This window comes from Paramisgurnus dabryanus, chromosome 2, assembly GCF_030506205.2.
Source record: "Paramisgurnus dabryanus chromosome 2, PD_genome_1.1, whole genome shotgun sequence".
Taxonomy (NCBI): Eukaryota; Metazoa; Chordata; class Actinopteri; order Cypriniformes; family Cobitidae; genus Paramisgurnus; species Paramisgurnus dabryanus.
In genome coordinates this window covers 23108486-23125747 of record NC_133338.1, presented here as the reverse complement: position 1 = coordinate 23125747, position 17262 = coordinate 23108486, and the positions used below count along the sequence as shown (strand labels likewise).

At 37.3% G+C, this 17262-nt stretch overlaps 1 protein-coding gene across 3 annotated transcripts in view; it reads right to left on the bottom strand.

Moving 5' to 3' along the window:
- Nucleotides 1–1445: 1445 nt before the first annotated feature.
- Nucleotides 1446–17262, bottom strand: part of LOC135730754 (actin-binding protein WASF3) — a 46561-nt gene continuing 30744 nt past the window's right edge. For 2 of the 3 annotated variants that reach the window (XM_065248662.1, XM_065248663.1), the window contains exons 4-10: nt 17052–17205; nt 16617–16734; nt 10373–10456; nt 9891–10069; nt 5206–5487; nt 3315–3700; nt 1446–3217 (exon numbers count right to left, since the gene is read on the bottom strand). In XM_065248662.1, the coding sequence (XP_065104734.1) occupies nt 3060–3217; nt 3315–3700; nt 5206–5487; nt 9891–10069; nt 10373–10456; nt 16617–16734; nt 17052–17205 (1361 nt within the window). In that variant the 3' untranslated portion in view covers nt 1446–3059. The remainder of the gene's footprint in view (nt 3218–3314; nt 3701–5205; nt 5488–9890; nt 10070–10372; nt 10457–16616; nt 16735–17051; nt 17206–17262) is intronic. The other variant, XM_065248664.1, reaches the window with a different exon arrangement.

Sequence of the window (17262 nt, the reverse complement as noted above, 5' to 3'; positions counted from 1 at the left end):
TTGATATATTATGATTATACATCATTATTTCATTGTTGATTGCTGTCATTAAAACAGTAATTAGTCATGCACTTTGATTCAATTTATGTGAGTTAGTTGGTTAGTTAGTTGATGATGATTTAAAAAGTCTAGACATTGTTAGGGGACATTACCATTGTACAGGTTGCATTTTTTATGGTTTCATTTAAAAAAAATATATATATATATATATAATATAGAGATTATATTATAGACTTAAATACTGCTGCATTTCTTATTGTAGTTCACCAGCCCCCCACAACCCTGCAGAGGATACACAAGTTTTAAGAATGTATAAATATAAAAAAAACATGAATTAACATGAAAATATGATATAGTTTACAGAATTTTAAAAGATTTAATACATTTCCATACATTTTGCTAGAATAACAATACAGATCCCAAAATATAACCACAATGAACAAATTATGCAATCAATCACATATAACTGTATACGAACTCAGCCTACAAATGAAATTATTAAAGGATAATTCTGGTATTTAACACTTTGAGTCTCATTTCTGGTTTGTTTTGTATGAACTACAGTGATGGACACAGACATTTTGACAATGGGTCGTGTCTTGAGTTTTTGACTCGTTTAGAAGCCTCTCTTGACTGCTTCAGAATGGAAGTCAATGGCCATGCACAAACATGTCATTAAAACAACACTTAACGTTCATTTTCAAAACTGTGCTTCTCACCGAGTGGTTCGTGGTGTTTGTTGATGATTAAAAACAAATATATTGGCGCAATGTATGATTTCAATCCGTGTTATTTGCTATAGTGGAACTATTTTTTCAGATACCTCACAACCGCGTATATACTTCCGCTCTATATTTGAGTCTGAAGCGTTAGCACACTCCTGACCACTTTGTCATACAAGTACGCTCGGTGTCTAGCGTATAGACAGACACAATCGAACTCAACTTCAAACCTAAAGCTGGTCACTGAGCCATCAAATATGGGAAAAATTTATTCTGAGAGAAACAGAGCGAAAAAACTACAACCACATGTAAACAGACCCTTTTCTGTTTCCCGGCGGCGGAGTGATATATCAGCGAGCAATGAGTCTTCCAAGAGAAGTCAATGGAATTTTACAAAATGCCAAATAAAACACGACAGAAACTGTATTTCGCTACACAACTTGTTTTTAAACATCAACAAACACCACGAACCACTCGGTGAGTAGCACAGTTGTTTTAATGACATGTTTGTGCATTGACTTCCATTCTGAAGCAGTCAAGAGACGCTTCTAACGAGTCAAAAACTCAAGACACGACCCATTGTCAAAAATTCAGTGACCATCACTGTAGTTCAACCAAAACAAACCAGAAATGAGACTCAAAGTGTTAAATACCGGAATTATCCTTTAAAAACTAAAAAGATGAAATGGGAATATAGTACGTTGCCACAAACCACGAAGAAGCAAGTGTTAAGAAGCACTTTAATGGCGGTCAGTACATGCATACAGCATTTGCCTACAGTGTATGTTTTTGATACATTGATTCTCTTGCAGTTCTGCTGTCTGTAAGTTCTATACATCACAATGTTTACAACACAAACGACTTCATTCTTTTTACATACAAAACACGGGCTAAACACATGGCTCACGATAGCTGATACGTTCGCGAGAGTTTAAACTCAAAGCCTCCCAGTGTAAGTGGCACATTAAAGCGAACGATTAAATAAAAAAGCAGAAATACTGAAGTGCTTTCGTTCTGTACAAATATTAGATCGATTAAATAGCATATTTAACATTTTAAATACCCAGGCAAAGGGCAAGGTGGTTCAATTAAAACACAACCAAACTAAAATCCAACAAAACCAGCATCTGATCAATTACGGAAGTAACAGAGTTTCCGTTTAATATCCATACTTGAAAAGATCAGGTGGAAAAAACATTATGAAATATTGATAATCTTGATACAGTTAAAGACACAATTCATAACTAACACAGCACTACGTAAACAAAATATTTAATAGTACCCACTACCTATAGCAGTATAAGGGTTCTATTTAAAGTCATGTGTAATTCCACTACCAGGTACTGCCCACAAAACGCAGCATTCACAGTTTGTGACTAACATATTGGTGGAATAGGAATGCACCATATAATCATATTAAAGTCCTTCAACTCATTTCATTTCAATCCATCCAAACTTGTTACATTTCTTTAATTAGAATCTGGTAAATATTATCATACTCAACTCAACTAGCCTCTTGCCATCCCTTAGACACAGAAAATATATTTTATTCCCTACATAAAGAACACTAAAATCGAATATATATATATATATTACATTGGATGCTTTAGATGCCTTTATATAATTCAGATTGTCCATACAGTGACATTTTTCTTCCATTTTCTGGGACGCTAAAACATAAAAACCTTTTTAAAACTAATATAAATAATAACACCAAGTGTGTGTTTGTGCTTGACATTATCTAAGCAAATCGCCCATAAATATTGCTTTGCGAATTTTAAATGCTTCACAAAATGTTTATGTTTGGGGTTGAACCATAAACATTTTGAGTATTTGCTTGAAATTTCAATCCATTTGCATTTTCCTCCAGACAACAGTCCTTGGATAGAAGGGCTAAATTTAGCATTTTGTGGTTGTCCAGCTGGCTGTTCTATTAATTATGAGGTCATGCGAGTAAGAGAAAGTGCAGAAGAGAAAACAGATGGTAGGACCACTACACTCAGAGTAAATGATGAATAGTCTCAGTGCAGCGGATTCCAGCCTGCTGTGTGGATGAGCCGACTGCAAGCATTTTTTCCATGGGGTCAAAACTGTTATTAAACTCCTGCACTGACAAGGCTTCAAATTAAAGAACGTACAAAAAGTAAGACGTTTCCGGTTCTGTCTCTTTAAGACTTTGTAGTTACGCAGCCCTTTTTTATAATGCAGGAGCAATGTCCTGTTAGTGTGTCATACATCGGCATGCTACATTAGTTATGTTAATTCTGTTAAACTAAGCCTACCTTATAACCTGTACTTTGTGTTTTTAAATCTTTAAAATTTTTTGTCTTTCGTCCCTCAGTCTGACCATTCGTTTTCATCCAGCTCAGAGTCTTCGTCAGATTCGCTGTACTCCACGGCGATACGACGTGACAATATAGTGGCCACGTCATTTCCGACGGGTTCCTTCTTGGCCTCTTGCTCCCTCTGTTCCTGCACCTTACGCAGCTGGATCCCTATGAGACAGAAAATATGATACATTTATTACCAATGCAGAAAAATCTACATTTAACCCCCAATATAGTGTTAAAAATATCCAGTGTGACCTCTGACCTCGTCTGATGGCAGCTAGCAAGTCGCTGCGTGCATCGCTCATTGGTATCAGGGGTACCTGGCCCTTCCTCGGCACCACCGGTGCTTCCGCTGTGGCCGTAGGCATGGCGTGTGGGTGCGTATGGGGGTGTGTGGGCGGCCCAGGTGGAGGTGGAGGAGGGACTGTGGGTGGAGGATGGGTTGGGGAAGGGGTGTAGGAGGCAGGAAGGGCTGGGGTAGGGGGAGAAGGGTTGTAAGACTGGGAGAGAGATGCCATGGCACTGGCAGGGGCAGAGGTGGGGCCAGTTGGGCTGTCAAAAGCAGTCTGGGCAGAGGGAATTAGGGGAGGAGGGGGAGGAGGAGCAGGAGGTACGAAATACTCCCGATGCTCCCGAGACTGCTGACCACTGAAATAAACACAGAGAGAACGACATCAGACACATAACTTTACTTACAAGCTTACTGCTGAGTTTTAAGCCTTGTACACAAAGCAAGAGGGAAAGATTGGCCCCCTTTTATGTTTTGAGTTTCACAAAAAGCACTAGATTGTAGCCAGCTATCAGCACATGCCTGGCACAGGCATTCTTTCAAAATGTGGGCTTTTAAGAAATGTTCTTGCAAGGCATAATTTAAGTTTACAGTCTGTAAAATCCTTTTAAGGCAAATCACACTGACCAAAAGGCTATATAGTTTTGCAGAATAAACTAATGAAATCATAATAAAACAGCATAAAATACAACTAAGTTGAGAGAAATAAAATAAAGCTTGAATTTCTACCTCTAAATCTTAAAAAAATGAGAAACGTTGTTAGGTTGGGAATAACACTGAGCTGGAAAGAGCTACTTATGCTGTGTTTACACCAGCCGCGGTAGAGGCGTGAAGCACGAGTGATTTCAATGTTAAGTCAATGTAAAGACACGCGTCTGGAGGTCTCGTGGCGCGTATGAGGTGTTTGGCGCGGATTGAGCGCCTGGCGCGGTACACGTGAATGGTGCTTTTTGTGCATTTTGCGTTTGATGCGAATTTGCGGCTGACGCCCGAGTTGAAAAATTTGAACTTTGGGGGAATTTTGAGCCGCGTTCACCAATCAGGAGTCTGCTTGCTGCTGTGGCGGCAGCCCCGCCCCGGAGTCACTCATTCAACCTGAAGGAACGCTTGATATTTTCCGTAAGCAGTCACCCGGAGCTATACGACAGAAGTTCTTATTTCAATAGAGACAGGAATAAAAAGGACCTCGCTTGGAAGAGTGTCAGTGAGGACACTGGGCAACCTGGTATGTTGTAATACACATTTCACTTTTGAGTCACGTGATGTTTATCGACCCGCGCAGTTTATTTTCCCCCTATAGTAAGGTGACTAAATGTAAAACTGTAACTCTCTAGATAAATGCAAAATCAACATCAGCCATCCTGCAAACAGACAACCGCATAGCACTTGCCCCTCCCACAAGAAGCGGATTTTTGCCTCTGACGCACGTCAAATGCTTGCTTTTTCCACGTGTCTACTTCGCTCTACATGCGCGAATGCATTCAAACTGTTCAAGCGGCAAACTAGGCGCGGTAGACGCGATTTTGATACCTGAAACGCGGTTGGTGTAAACGCAGCATTAGGAATCAGTTGTTTACGACACATGGCAACTTCTGATTTACTATTATTTAACTCAAGAATGTTTTTAGATAGTAGACACTTAAAATCCTCCACAATTAATGAAGAATGCAAAGCCAGAGAAAGGCCAATTAAATTGCGAGCAGAAGGTAACCAAAAAAGATGTGCCGATGAGCAGTGCTTTTAAAAATCCTGGTGTGGGGATAAAACCGTTACACAAAAAAGCTGTGACAGCTGCTTCCAACACTTTTCTTTTCACAGAGTTACACCAGAAAATCTCTTAAAAAAATACATGAAAATCACAGACCTGTAATCCTTAGCCTGCAATTGGCGTGGTCCATTGAGGGCAGGATCTGTAATTGGTTGGCCATGGGAGGTCTGAACCCTGCCAATGGTCTGTCTTCCAGCAGGAACGGAGGTGGGAGCTGGGCGGTAACTGCGGTCCAAGGACTGAGTCTGGACATGTGATGGGGCCATGAGGTGCTCTTTTCCATCAGCAGTGGAGTAGGCAGTACTAACGGCCATCTGCTGACCGGTGTGACTGGGGCTGCCTGGATAAGAGTGCTCACCCATGTCTGAGGCAACTGACCTATCCACGCGAGAGAGAGAGAGAGAGAGAGAGAGAGAGAGAGAGAGAGAGAGAGAGAGAGAGAGAGAGAGAGAGAGAGAGAGAGAGAGAGAGAGAGAGAGAGAACATTAATGATGAGGGAAATTTTGTTGTTCTTGGCCTTCCAAAAATAAGCGTTCTGGGTTAAACACAACACAAGCACCATCACTAACACATGTGGCATGCTATAAATGACCTCAAAACATAATTTTGACACAAATTTGATTTCCCAATTTGTGAAAACAACAACAAAAAATATATAGTCATAACAATGCAATTAAAATAAAAGTCTAGTGGGAAGGCATTGTATTGAAATGAATGTTAAGTCTTTCCCTGCCATTGACGAGTTATCTAGTCAATTAAGAAAAATGCTTCCCTGTAGGGCTGGGATAAACACATTTTTTTTTTACGATTAATCTAGCGGTTATTTTTTTGACGCATCGATTAAGGATTCTTTTTTTTTTCGATTCGGTTCTCGGTTATCTCCCCATTTATTGACTAATAGCAATTTATGTACATATCTGAATGAAAAAAAAGCATGAATTCCTTAACATTGCAATTTATGTTTATTGCTCTTAATCGATGACGTTGATGCGTTGTCCCAGCCCTACTTCCCTGCCAATGGCGAGCTTTAATGGCAATCCATATTTTTGTTATTATCTACTAGGTGGTGCTCTTATCCCACTTTTAAAACACTGAAGCATACACTGATCCAAAAACAGAAAAAACTGTGTATGTTTTGATCATTGTTCTGATCTTTAACAAAAGTCTTTTACAAAAATGCAATTATCTCAGCTTTTTGTTCAAAAACCACCCATATGTGATAGGTGAATAAAAGAGAACAAATGAAGATAGGATGAAAGTTTTTGTTTGTGTGAAAGCAGAAGGTCTGTATCTTCATTTGATATGATGTATGTTTATATATTTAAAGAAGAACATTTTCCAGAAGGAATTAAACTAAAAAACACTCAGGAAGAGTGTTAAAAGTTTGAATGAAAAGTATAGCAATAATATAAACACAGTCTATTTTAGGGCTGGACGATATACCTCAAATTTGATATATTAATATCTTGCTGGATATTTTTTTCCCAATACTTAATATCTAAGTATTTTTCAGTTTTGCAAAACAATTTATGCCCCAATTAAAAGAATATTTGACATTTTTAAACATTCAAAATTTATAAAGCAAAAACATAAAAATAAAATGTTATGTATTCAATATTCAAAATATTCTGTAATTTTATATCTTCAGCATAATTTCATTATAAGATATGTGGAATAATGTGGAAAAACTTAAAATTTAGCTAATTTCAAAGAACAGACCAGGGTTCCCACACTTTTTCAGAGATGAATTTCCAGGACTTTCCTCAACTTTCCAGGACCTTTTAAATATCATTAAAGCAAGCTCTATTCGGACAGGATATATTTTACAAATAACATGTACACAGCAAAGTCCCTGTCCAAGACCCTGCAACATCCAGCATGGCAGCATCACTATGGCGTAGGGAGATTTAACAGCGCAAAGCCTGCTACAGATAATGACTTGACAATGAAATTTCAATTATCTTACTGTATAAGATCATGACAAGTCACACTGCATGACATAGATCTAATAAACATAGGTATGACATGTATATAGACTGTACAATGATGGTTCCTAAATCGTTTTCTATGGCCCATCATTAAATGTCATCATGGTGCACTGGTTGTAAACACAGTCATTGGCAGCAGAGGATCAGCATATAGATGTAGGACCAACGTTTAGGAGCCAGGACCACATAAATTGCCATGACTGTTTCACAATAGTCATTTTATGTCAGGATAGCCTAAAATCATAGTATTTCAACTTGGCATTCCTACACAGAGCGCTTTCTGCTAACGAAAACTTTTTTAGACAAACTCTAAATGTTTTTGGGTGTTACTTAAGGGGATAATCCATCAGTTATGTAACCAAACAGACCTAATTTTACTGCTATCGTACGTAAAATAATTACTGATTTAATATATAGATCTGTTACACATTCTTCCAAATATTTTCCTTTGTATTCAGCAGAACAAAGAAATGTATACGGTATCAATCTGCAGCTCAGTGAAGGTCAGGTAGAGTCGGACTGGTAACCAGAAGGTCCATGGTTCCAACCAGGGTTATTATCGTAAACGAAAACTATCACGAAAACTGAAACTATTAGTGAAAAAACATTTTCGTTAACTGAAATAAAATAAAAACGAAGGTTTCTAAAAAAAACTAAAACTAAACTATAACTATAATGTGGACCTGTAAAACTAACTAAAACTAACTAAAATTTAGGAAAACAAAACTTGCGTTTTCGTTTTTTAAATGTTATTGGATCAGCAGTTGAACACGGAGTCACTCATATTACCGGATCATAAGCAAATGAGCAGATGTTGCTGGATAATTAATGACCAATAGGTGGCAGTCTATTAGAACTCGTGACCTGCACAGCAGCGTCACATGATGTGTATGATGCTGTCAGGGCACTGGATCCCTGCCCCCGAACAGTTCGGTTCAGAAAACATCATCTTGTTGCTAACGGCTAGTTTAGTAAGACAATTTGTTTCTGCTGGTAAACCATTACAATAACTGAAGAAGGCTTAATTATCTCAGTGTACTGTACACGGAAGCATTAAAACGTTAAATATGGGTGAAAACGCTGACGCCAACCGCTTGCTTGGCAGTGTTAGCTGACGCTTTTTGGTTGCTATGTTATACAGAACGTCCGCTTAACTATCTGAAACCATTATATGCCTTTGCGGATAATCAACAAATAATATTATATATTAATATTTAGTCAACAAATAAATATGTTAGTACAGCGATCTCTTCTGGTAAAGAAATGGACACTCATAGACAGAACATTAAACTTTGCATTGATTTTCAGTTGTTGTGCACAGACATAAGTTTGTACAAGTAAGATTTACTCGAAATGATCTGGGTTATTTTTAACCCAATGCTGGGAAAATATTAGACAGAACACATATGTTGGTTTATAAATAAACATATGCTGGGTTGTTTCAATGCAATGCTGGGTTGTTTTAACTCATGTTTAGGTTAACAACAACCCAGGATATGATTATTTATAACCAAACATGTATATTTATATATGTATATTATATTTACCCAAATAACACAACAAAATTTAGAGTGTTGGTTGGTGTGGTATTTGTCCCGGCCTTTGATTGAGAGTACTAAATAAACATAACTTTTTTTTAAATCCTCTTATTCTCATCTTATTTTTAACATTTCCAGATTTGGCAAGGTGTATGTACACAACCATGATATTATGCTAAAGACTAAAACTATACTAAAACTAAATAAAAACTAAAAGTAATGATTTTTGAAAAATAGAAACGAAATCAAAACTATTTATGCACCACTAAAAAGAACTAAAACTAAACTGAAATAAAATAACACATTACAAAACGAAATAAAAATAAAAACTAATATTTTTTTTTAAACTATAATAACCCTGGTTCCAACTGGTTCCAACTAGGGAAGCGAACATTCGAATATTTATTTTTATTAAGCCACAATTTAATATCAAGCATATAATTATCATTGAATAGTTTCAACACAAACAAACTATATAGAGAATATAATATTGGTGTATACTGACAGTCTGTGGTATATAATTATCTTGTTTATTTCATTTTCTTGATAAAAAAATTTGCATATAGGCCTATTTCCTGAAAGTCTGTTCCTCTGCCAGAACAAGCCAACAGATAAAAAGCGCTGCCAACTCCCTGTAACAAACCTGATCTGACAAGAATATCTGCCTTCATAATGATAATTAATAAAGCAAATGGTTTGATACTTTCATGCCGACTGCTGAGATCTTAAAACAAAGTGCTTGTTGTCCTGTTTATTACTGTCTGTTCTTTCATTTGGTATATTGTATGTTTATATATTTGAAGAAGAACATTTTCTGGAAGACATTAAACTTTTGTGAAAATCATGAAAAGCGCTGGCGCTGGCTGGCAACTTTTTTTTAAAACGCTGGGAGTGAAAGAGTTAAAAGCGATTTTCTCTGGTTTTCAGTTGGAAAAAGAGGGCAGACGACCATAATTCAAATGTCTATATCTTTAAAACCATTCAAGGTATGACTAGTATATCATTTGAAAGTTTATGATCTCCTCTTTCCATTGATAGCAAAATCTCAAATTTGAAATTTGGGTCACTGTGACTCATTTTGCTGGATCAGGTCACATTTGATTTTAGTGCTTAAGTCTGTATAAACACAAAAGGCTGTTGGCAGCTTTATGTGCCAACAGATGGCAGCAATGAGCTATTCTGGAGCCAGCATGACTAGCCCACTTTTATTTTTATTTATTGCCATGGTGATAAGGCAGTGTAAGGGATCCCCAACCTGTTGTCAGGTGACAGGGAGCCCTCAGACGACATGCCGTGGTACGGAGAGGGGGTAAAACGAGCATCAGGGCGGAACTCCTTATCATACTGCATTACGTTCCATTCCTGTCTGCGGTTGCGAGCTTTTCGGACCTTTTTAACTTCACGACTGGGATCCTCAACCTGCTTCTGCTGCTCCTAAAAGAGAGAGTGTGGCAAAGAGAGAGAGAGAGAGAGAGAGAGCAAGGGTAGTGTCATAAAAAGCCCAGGGTTTAACCAAGAAACACATTTTTCAAAGGGTGTCAAATCAAAACACACACACACACATGCACGCACACAGTGTCCACATCTTTCATTGAGAAGAGCTGTGAAAAAAAAGGTTTTCTACAAAGATTTTTTAGTAAATGCATTAAACTGCAGAGAGAGAAAGTGCACGAACACACAGGTGTAAGGATAGTGAGGGAGAGGACTGAAGGACGGACAGAAATGCGGATGTCTTACGGAGGACAGAAGGGGGCTTCTGGGAAGGGCCTTGTTGGAGTGGGACTTAGTCTGGTCTGAGTGAGTCTGGCCTGAGCTGCTCGTCTGAAGAGAAGGGGCAGAATCTGGCAAGGTTACAGCTCTTATTCACGGACACACATGGACATCTAACTGATGTTTCTTTTCTGCACCCACAGAATACGGTAGTTTATACTGTAGATATGATTGTGATGTGACTTTTGTTTTCAATAGAACATTGAAGAATAGTCCTTGGTGTTTCATAAAGTCTACAGGTGCTGATATATAAAGGCCAATGACCTGTATGATCACAAGAGTCTGAAGAGCAAGTCAATATGTGAAACGAAGCTCATGCTCCAATATAATCATAATCCTTCCAACACATTATCACTCCACATTCTGGTCCAGTAAGTGTAGTAGAAGCTAGTTTGCCAACCACAACTAAATAACACAAGAACCTTGCACTCCACATTATGAATGTGCTCAAGGGCTGTTAGCCTAAGGCCATGGATTAGGTTATAATGCTGCAAGTAATATATCACCAGGAGCCATGGGTCTAAATTTTGTGTTGCCTGTATCTGTATTTTTCCCTCTTAAAGGGCCCATATTATGCAAAACCTACATTTGCAAGGTGTTTGGAAATAAATGTGTGTTGGCAATGTTTGAACAAAACAACTCTACAATTAGAAAAATCCACCCTCTCCTTCTTTTTAAACTAATTTCCTAATAGCCTTTTGTAAAAAAAAAAAAGTTTCACAAAATGCCTTCCAGGAAAATTTTCTTCGGTAAATATATAAACATAAAAATATATCAAATGAAAGAACAGACCCTCGTATTAAAGCAACACTATGTAGTTTCCATGTAAAAATGATTTACAGCTCCCCCATGTGGTTGAAAAGCGCAACAGTGCCTGGTATCAGACACTCTTCTGCAGGCAGGGGGAGGGGCGGGGCTGTGTGCTCTACCCTCCACCGCCACTTTCAGAGTGTGCTTGTAGCAGCTAGGAGGCTGCTCAGGTTGCAGCAACAGTACAAATTGTCCAGTTAAAAGTTGTTCTATCACTGAAATCATTTTAGAGACATTATTTAAAGGTAAACAAAATACATAGTGTTGCTTTAAAAAAAAAAACGGGGAAAAATGTTTAATCCTATCCTCATTTGTTCTCTTTTTATAACCTTTTTATAAAAATATGGATAGGTTTCTTCAAAAACAAAAAGTTTTGAGTTTAAAATGTTGATAAATTAGTTTTTGCTTCAGTTTTTCATAAATTGGATAAGAGCTCCATCTGGTGGTTAATAGCGAAATTACAGATTATAATAAAAACTCGTCAGGAAAGCGTCATTGGCATGGAAATGCTTTTTTTAATTGACGAAATAACTCATTCTAAGTGGCGGGGAAAGGTTTAATCACCATTAAACCTAAGCGGACTTATTAGACATGCTGTTTTGATTCTCTTGTTAATGTGACATCACACAAACAAAGCCCCGCCCATGGTCACTGACTGACTGGTTATCTTAACCCAAAAGCTTTTCAAAATGTGTTTGTTAGCACATTGTAGCGCTAATGCGGCTAAAGATACTATTGTCCCAGACTGTATTAATAGTAATCAGATCTATTTTAACCAAGCACGCTCACTGTCTGTTAGTAAGGGAGCGAGGAGCTGAATCGCATTTGCATTTAAAGGTAAATACATTAAACTAGGGGCATTTTGGTCATGCTATAATAAATAATCTGTGAGCTATTTTGAGCTGAAACTTAACAGACACATTTTAGGCACACCTAAGACTTATATTACTTCTTGTAAAAATTGACACAATGGGCCCTATTTTAACGATCTGAAACGCAAGTGTGAAGCGCAACGCGCAAGTGAGTTTGTGGGCGGATCTTGGGCGCTGTTGCTATTTTCCCGGCGTGAGAAATAACTCTTGCGCCGGGCGCAAATCAATAAGGGGTTGATCTGAAGTAGGTTCATTATTCATAGGTGTGGTTTGGGCGTAACGTCAAATAAACCAATCAGAACGCTATCCAACATTCCCTTTAAACGCAAGGGCGCAAGTTCCATGGCGGGTTGCTATTATTATGACGGATTTACCAGGGGCACGCCAGGAGCGGTTCACAGCCGAGGAGACCGACGTCCTTGTACGGGGGAATCCCAAGCTTGCTAGCATAAATCGGGCACGCCGTGTAACGGGAGGTGGATCTGCCTCAGGACCTGACGCCAGCAGAGGACATCGCTGCGTCCACCCTCACCGCTGAAAGGGTTTGGGGGCTTTGAAATCGGACCCAAGAAATGCAAGGTCCAACCCCAAAGTAGACTAACAAATCAAGTTCATATATATTAAGGTTTCTTATGAAAACATTTAAATTATTATTTACATAAAATAAACGTAATACAGCCACACAACAAACTTATGAAAATATTTTAATCGTTATTTGCATGAGAATTTTTTAACGCAGCCACACAATAAATAAAAACTATCACCACAATGCTCACCACTATGATTCCCCTTATCTCGTGTATTAATATTTTTTAGTGTAACAATTTATGATTTGCAAAAATAACTGTTGCATCTGTGTAGATTAAATGCAAAGTGTATGCACGTTGTGCAAGCTATACATTATGGTCAAGCATGCGCCCTTAAAATAGCATAATGAACTATGAAGGTATATTTGGTGCAAAACAACTGCACACCTGTGACAGTGGAATTTGTATTTGTAGAGATTATCCACACATGTGTATCAGTAAATTTGAAGTCACAGATGAAGAGTTGCAAACTTGTAGATTTTTTTTCTTTCCCTCAAATACAACACAACAGTTACACATTCACAAATCCTTCAGTGCAGCTGCACAAATCCCATTTTACAAATCACAGATTAAGAAACTCACAAGCTCACGTTTTTTGCTACAATTGCTGCAGTAAATATGGTGCAAAACCTACTTGAACACCTGCATCAAAGTATGTGAAGTCACACACAAATTTTGTACATTCGCAAAATCAGTTTGTGCATCTGTGCGATGAGAGTTGCATGTGTGTAAAAAAAAATTTTCACAAATATTTTTTTATTTTTGAAATATTTTCTAGCACAAACACAAGTACATAAATACAACTGCTTGAATCTGCTGCTACAAGTTTCAAACACTCTTTTTTGTGTGCTCTCTGTTTTGCACCAAATATCTCGAGATAAATGGTGCGAAAGTGATTTGTATACCTGTAGGCTATGTTCAGCACTGCCCACCAGGTGGCGCCTGACACTCACTGAAGCAGAGTTGATTAATTACCAGCAATGTTTCAGCAAGGTAAATCGCCTTTATCAAGGTATTATTTTCACCAAGTGGAGAACAATATAAATGGGAGTGCTAATTATACACAGATGAAGGTAATTACATACAATATTCCAATGATTCATTAGTAAACAAAATATAAGTTCCATAAATCTCAAACCATCAATATAAGTAGATTAAAAAATACAAGCAGCAAATACACACATAGGCCTACATTTAACTAAGATACATGCTTTTTCTTCTAATATACTAATTTGGATGATTATTTCTGTCTTTTTTAATCGGGTAACTGAACAACTAAATTGTTTTTATTATTATCTAAACAGTTGTTCTGATTTCTTAACATTTACCCTGGATGCTAACCCAAATCAAATCAGCTTTTTAGACTTGTGGGTAGCTTGTAATTTTTTACATAGGGATCCGATTAAAAAACCTACAGCTCGTCATACACTATTGAGAGTGGATTCTTATTGTCATGAGCAGGGCCGTACAGAGGATTTTATAAATACCAAGGTCCATATGTATTTTTCTAATAGCAATTGCACAAACAAAAGAAACATTTACAATCCTTACAATTACCTGCAAAAAAAAGTTAGACCCTGTAAAGTGAAACAATCACACTAACATAAGCACGCTAAAATACTTACCTGTTCCCTTAAAGAAAGAAGAGTTAACTCAAAAGAATAGTTTAAAAATAGTTAAAGCAACTGTTCTAAAAGAGCTGATTAAAATTTAATAGACCGGTCTAAGAACAAAACTAACCAGAATAAACCCATACTGAAACCAGTTAAATCCATTTAAACTTATTTAAATAAGAAAAGATTAAATATAAAGGATTTAAAATTATTTATTATAAATATCGTACTGTAAATATTTATTAATTATTTATTGACATACATATTTTACTATAAACATTTATTGATTATTTATTGATCTACATTGATTATTTATTGACACATCTTTTACTGTAAATATTTATTGATTATTTATTTATCTAAATTGTGTACGGTAAACATTTATTGATATATTTATTGAATCATCTATATTGATATATTTATCTAATTATTCTATTTATCTTACTAACTTACCTATTCCATTTTTAATCCTGTTCAGTAAACTGCTAATTAATTTATATAAGTTTTCATGTCTCATGTGTCTTTTCTAATATAACATACACCACTCAACGAACCTAGAACTGGTCCAGTAGCATAGTTATTACGATTGCAGTGACATAAGTGCTACAACTGCATTTTGTTGAACTTAATCATCCTATAACTTCATTATTGTATATAGCAATTGAGAGGGTATTTTCATCTAGAAAGTGAGGTGAGTTGGACCAATTTTTACTTAGACAGGAGGCCTTTTAGGTATATTAAAGCCTATTAGGTATATGTAGGCCTATGTGTGTATTTGCTGCTTGTATTTTTTAATCTACTTATATTGATGGTTTGAGATTTATGGAACTTATATTTTGTTTACTAATGAATCATTGGAATATTGTATGTAATTACCTTCATCTGTGTATAATTAGCACTCCCATTTGTATTGTTCTCCACTTGGTGAAAATAATACCTTGATAAAGGCGATTTACCTTGCTGAAACATTGCTGGTAATTAATAAACTCTGCTTCAGTGAGTGTCAGGCGCCACCTGGTGGGCAGTGCTGAACATAGCCTACAGGTATACAAATCACTTTCGCACCACTTATCTCGAGATATTTGGTGCAAAACAGAGAGCACACAAAAAAGAGTGTTTGAAACTTGTAGCAGCAGATTCAAGCAGTTGTATTTATGTACTTGTGTTTGTGCTAGAAAATATTTCAAAAATAAAAAAATATTTGTGAAAAATTTTTTTTACACACATGCAACTCTCATCGCACAGATGCACAAACTGATTTGCGAATGTACAAAATTTGTGTGTGACTTCACATTATTTGATGCAGGCGTTCAAGTAGGTTTTGCACCATATTTACTGCAGCAATTGTAGCAAAAAACGTGAGCTTGTGAGTTTCTTAATCTGTGATTTGTAAAATGGGATTTGTGCAGCTGCACTGAAGGATTTGTGAATGTGTAACTGTTGTGTTGTATTTGAGGGAAAGAAAAAAAATCTACAAGTTTGCAACTCTTCATCTGTGACTTCAAATTTACTGATACACATGTGTGGATAATCTCTACAAATACAAATTCCACTGTCACAGGTGTGCAGTTGTTTTGCACCAAATATACCTTCATAATGAACAACGCGCAACGCGCCACTGACTTTAAACTTTTTTTTTCTGGTCAGTGGCGCAATTGTTTTTTGAAACTGCAAAATAGCATGAGGGATGGTTTGCGCTGGAACACGCCTCTTTTTTTTGCGCTGAACCGCCCAGGGAGCGCAAGTTCATTCCCTAGTTTGCCGACGTGCGTCTGTGGAGGGAAAAACCCGCTGTGCGCCGGTGCAAAATACGAATGATACATGCGTCACTGACAAAGTCAATTGCGCTGGGTGCAAGATAGGGCCCAAAATGTGTCCTTTAAAGAAACGGCACCTTGCATGTTATGAATCCCCAAGGACCACAGTTTCAGATAAACATCTTCTGTTCTACTGAAGAAAAGTCACCTACAGTACATCTTAAATGGATGTTGGATAATTTTCCATGCAGGTTTCTGTCCTGCCCAATCTTTTATTGTTTGGACAAATAGGTAGTCCTGCCCCCAATGATAATGTTTAAGCCAATATTGCTGTATTAGGTTAGTTGGCTTAAAAGATAGACATACAGCCAGACAAATTTTTAGGGAAATCAACCTATAAATGGCTTTCTTCCAGATGTGAAAAAAGGACAATGTATTTTAAACTATACACATTCTTGTTCATTTCATGGGTTAAATATATTAAAATCAATTAAAATTCGTTTTTTTTTTTTATATCATGATGCTATAACATGATTATCATTCATATATATGTGACAGACACACAGACACACCTTCTGTCTCCTCTTCTCTTTTCTCTTGTCCTCTGTGGCCTGCAGCATTTTCTCTCTCCACAGGATGAAGAAGTAAGAGGGGTCTGTGTAGAACTTCAGGGCGTCCTTCTTATCATCTCTGTTGAGAAACAGGACTGCTATAATGATATGTCCCTAAAACGAATTGGACTTGGACAATGTCAAGCACACCTGAAGCACATCTAATTATGATCTTACTAAGCATACAAGAAATGTCTAGGCAGGTGTGCTGAAGCAAGTTGGAGCTAAACTCTGGAGGACACGGGCCCTCCATGACCGAGTTTGGGCACCCCTGCCCTAGATTATATCACACTTATGAAAAATGTGCTTCAGGAAGTAGTGCACACTGCTAAGATGGTTTCTATTGCATGTACAGAGAAATATAATAAAGTGAATAAGAAAAGAGGATGGGCTCACCTGTAAGGACTCAGTATATTAAGAGGGGGAGGTTTGTCTCCACGGTGGTAGAGCTCAAGCACAGGATTGGGGATGGAGTTCCTGGAAACCACCTGCTGGTCCTGAATGGTAGAGCTCTTGAAGGCTTTCCTCATGTTGATATCCTGCAGAGAGACTGCAGACGGGAAACAGAAATAGCATTTAATGCATTTATTTCACTATTTGGGGATTT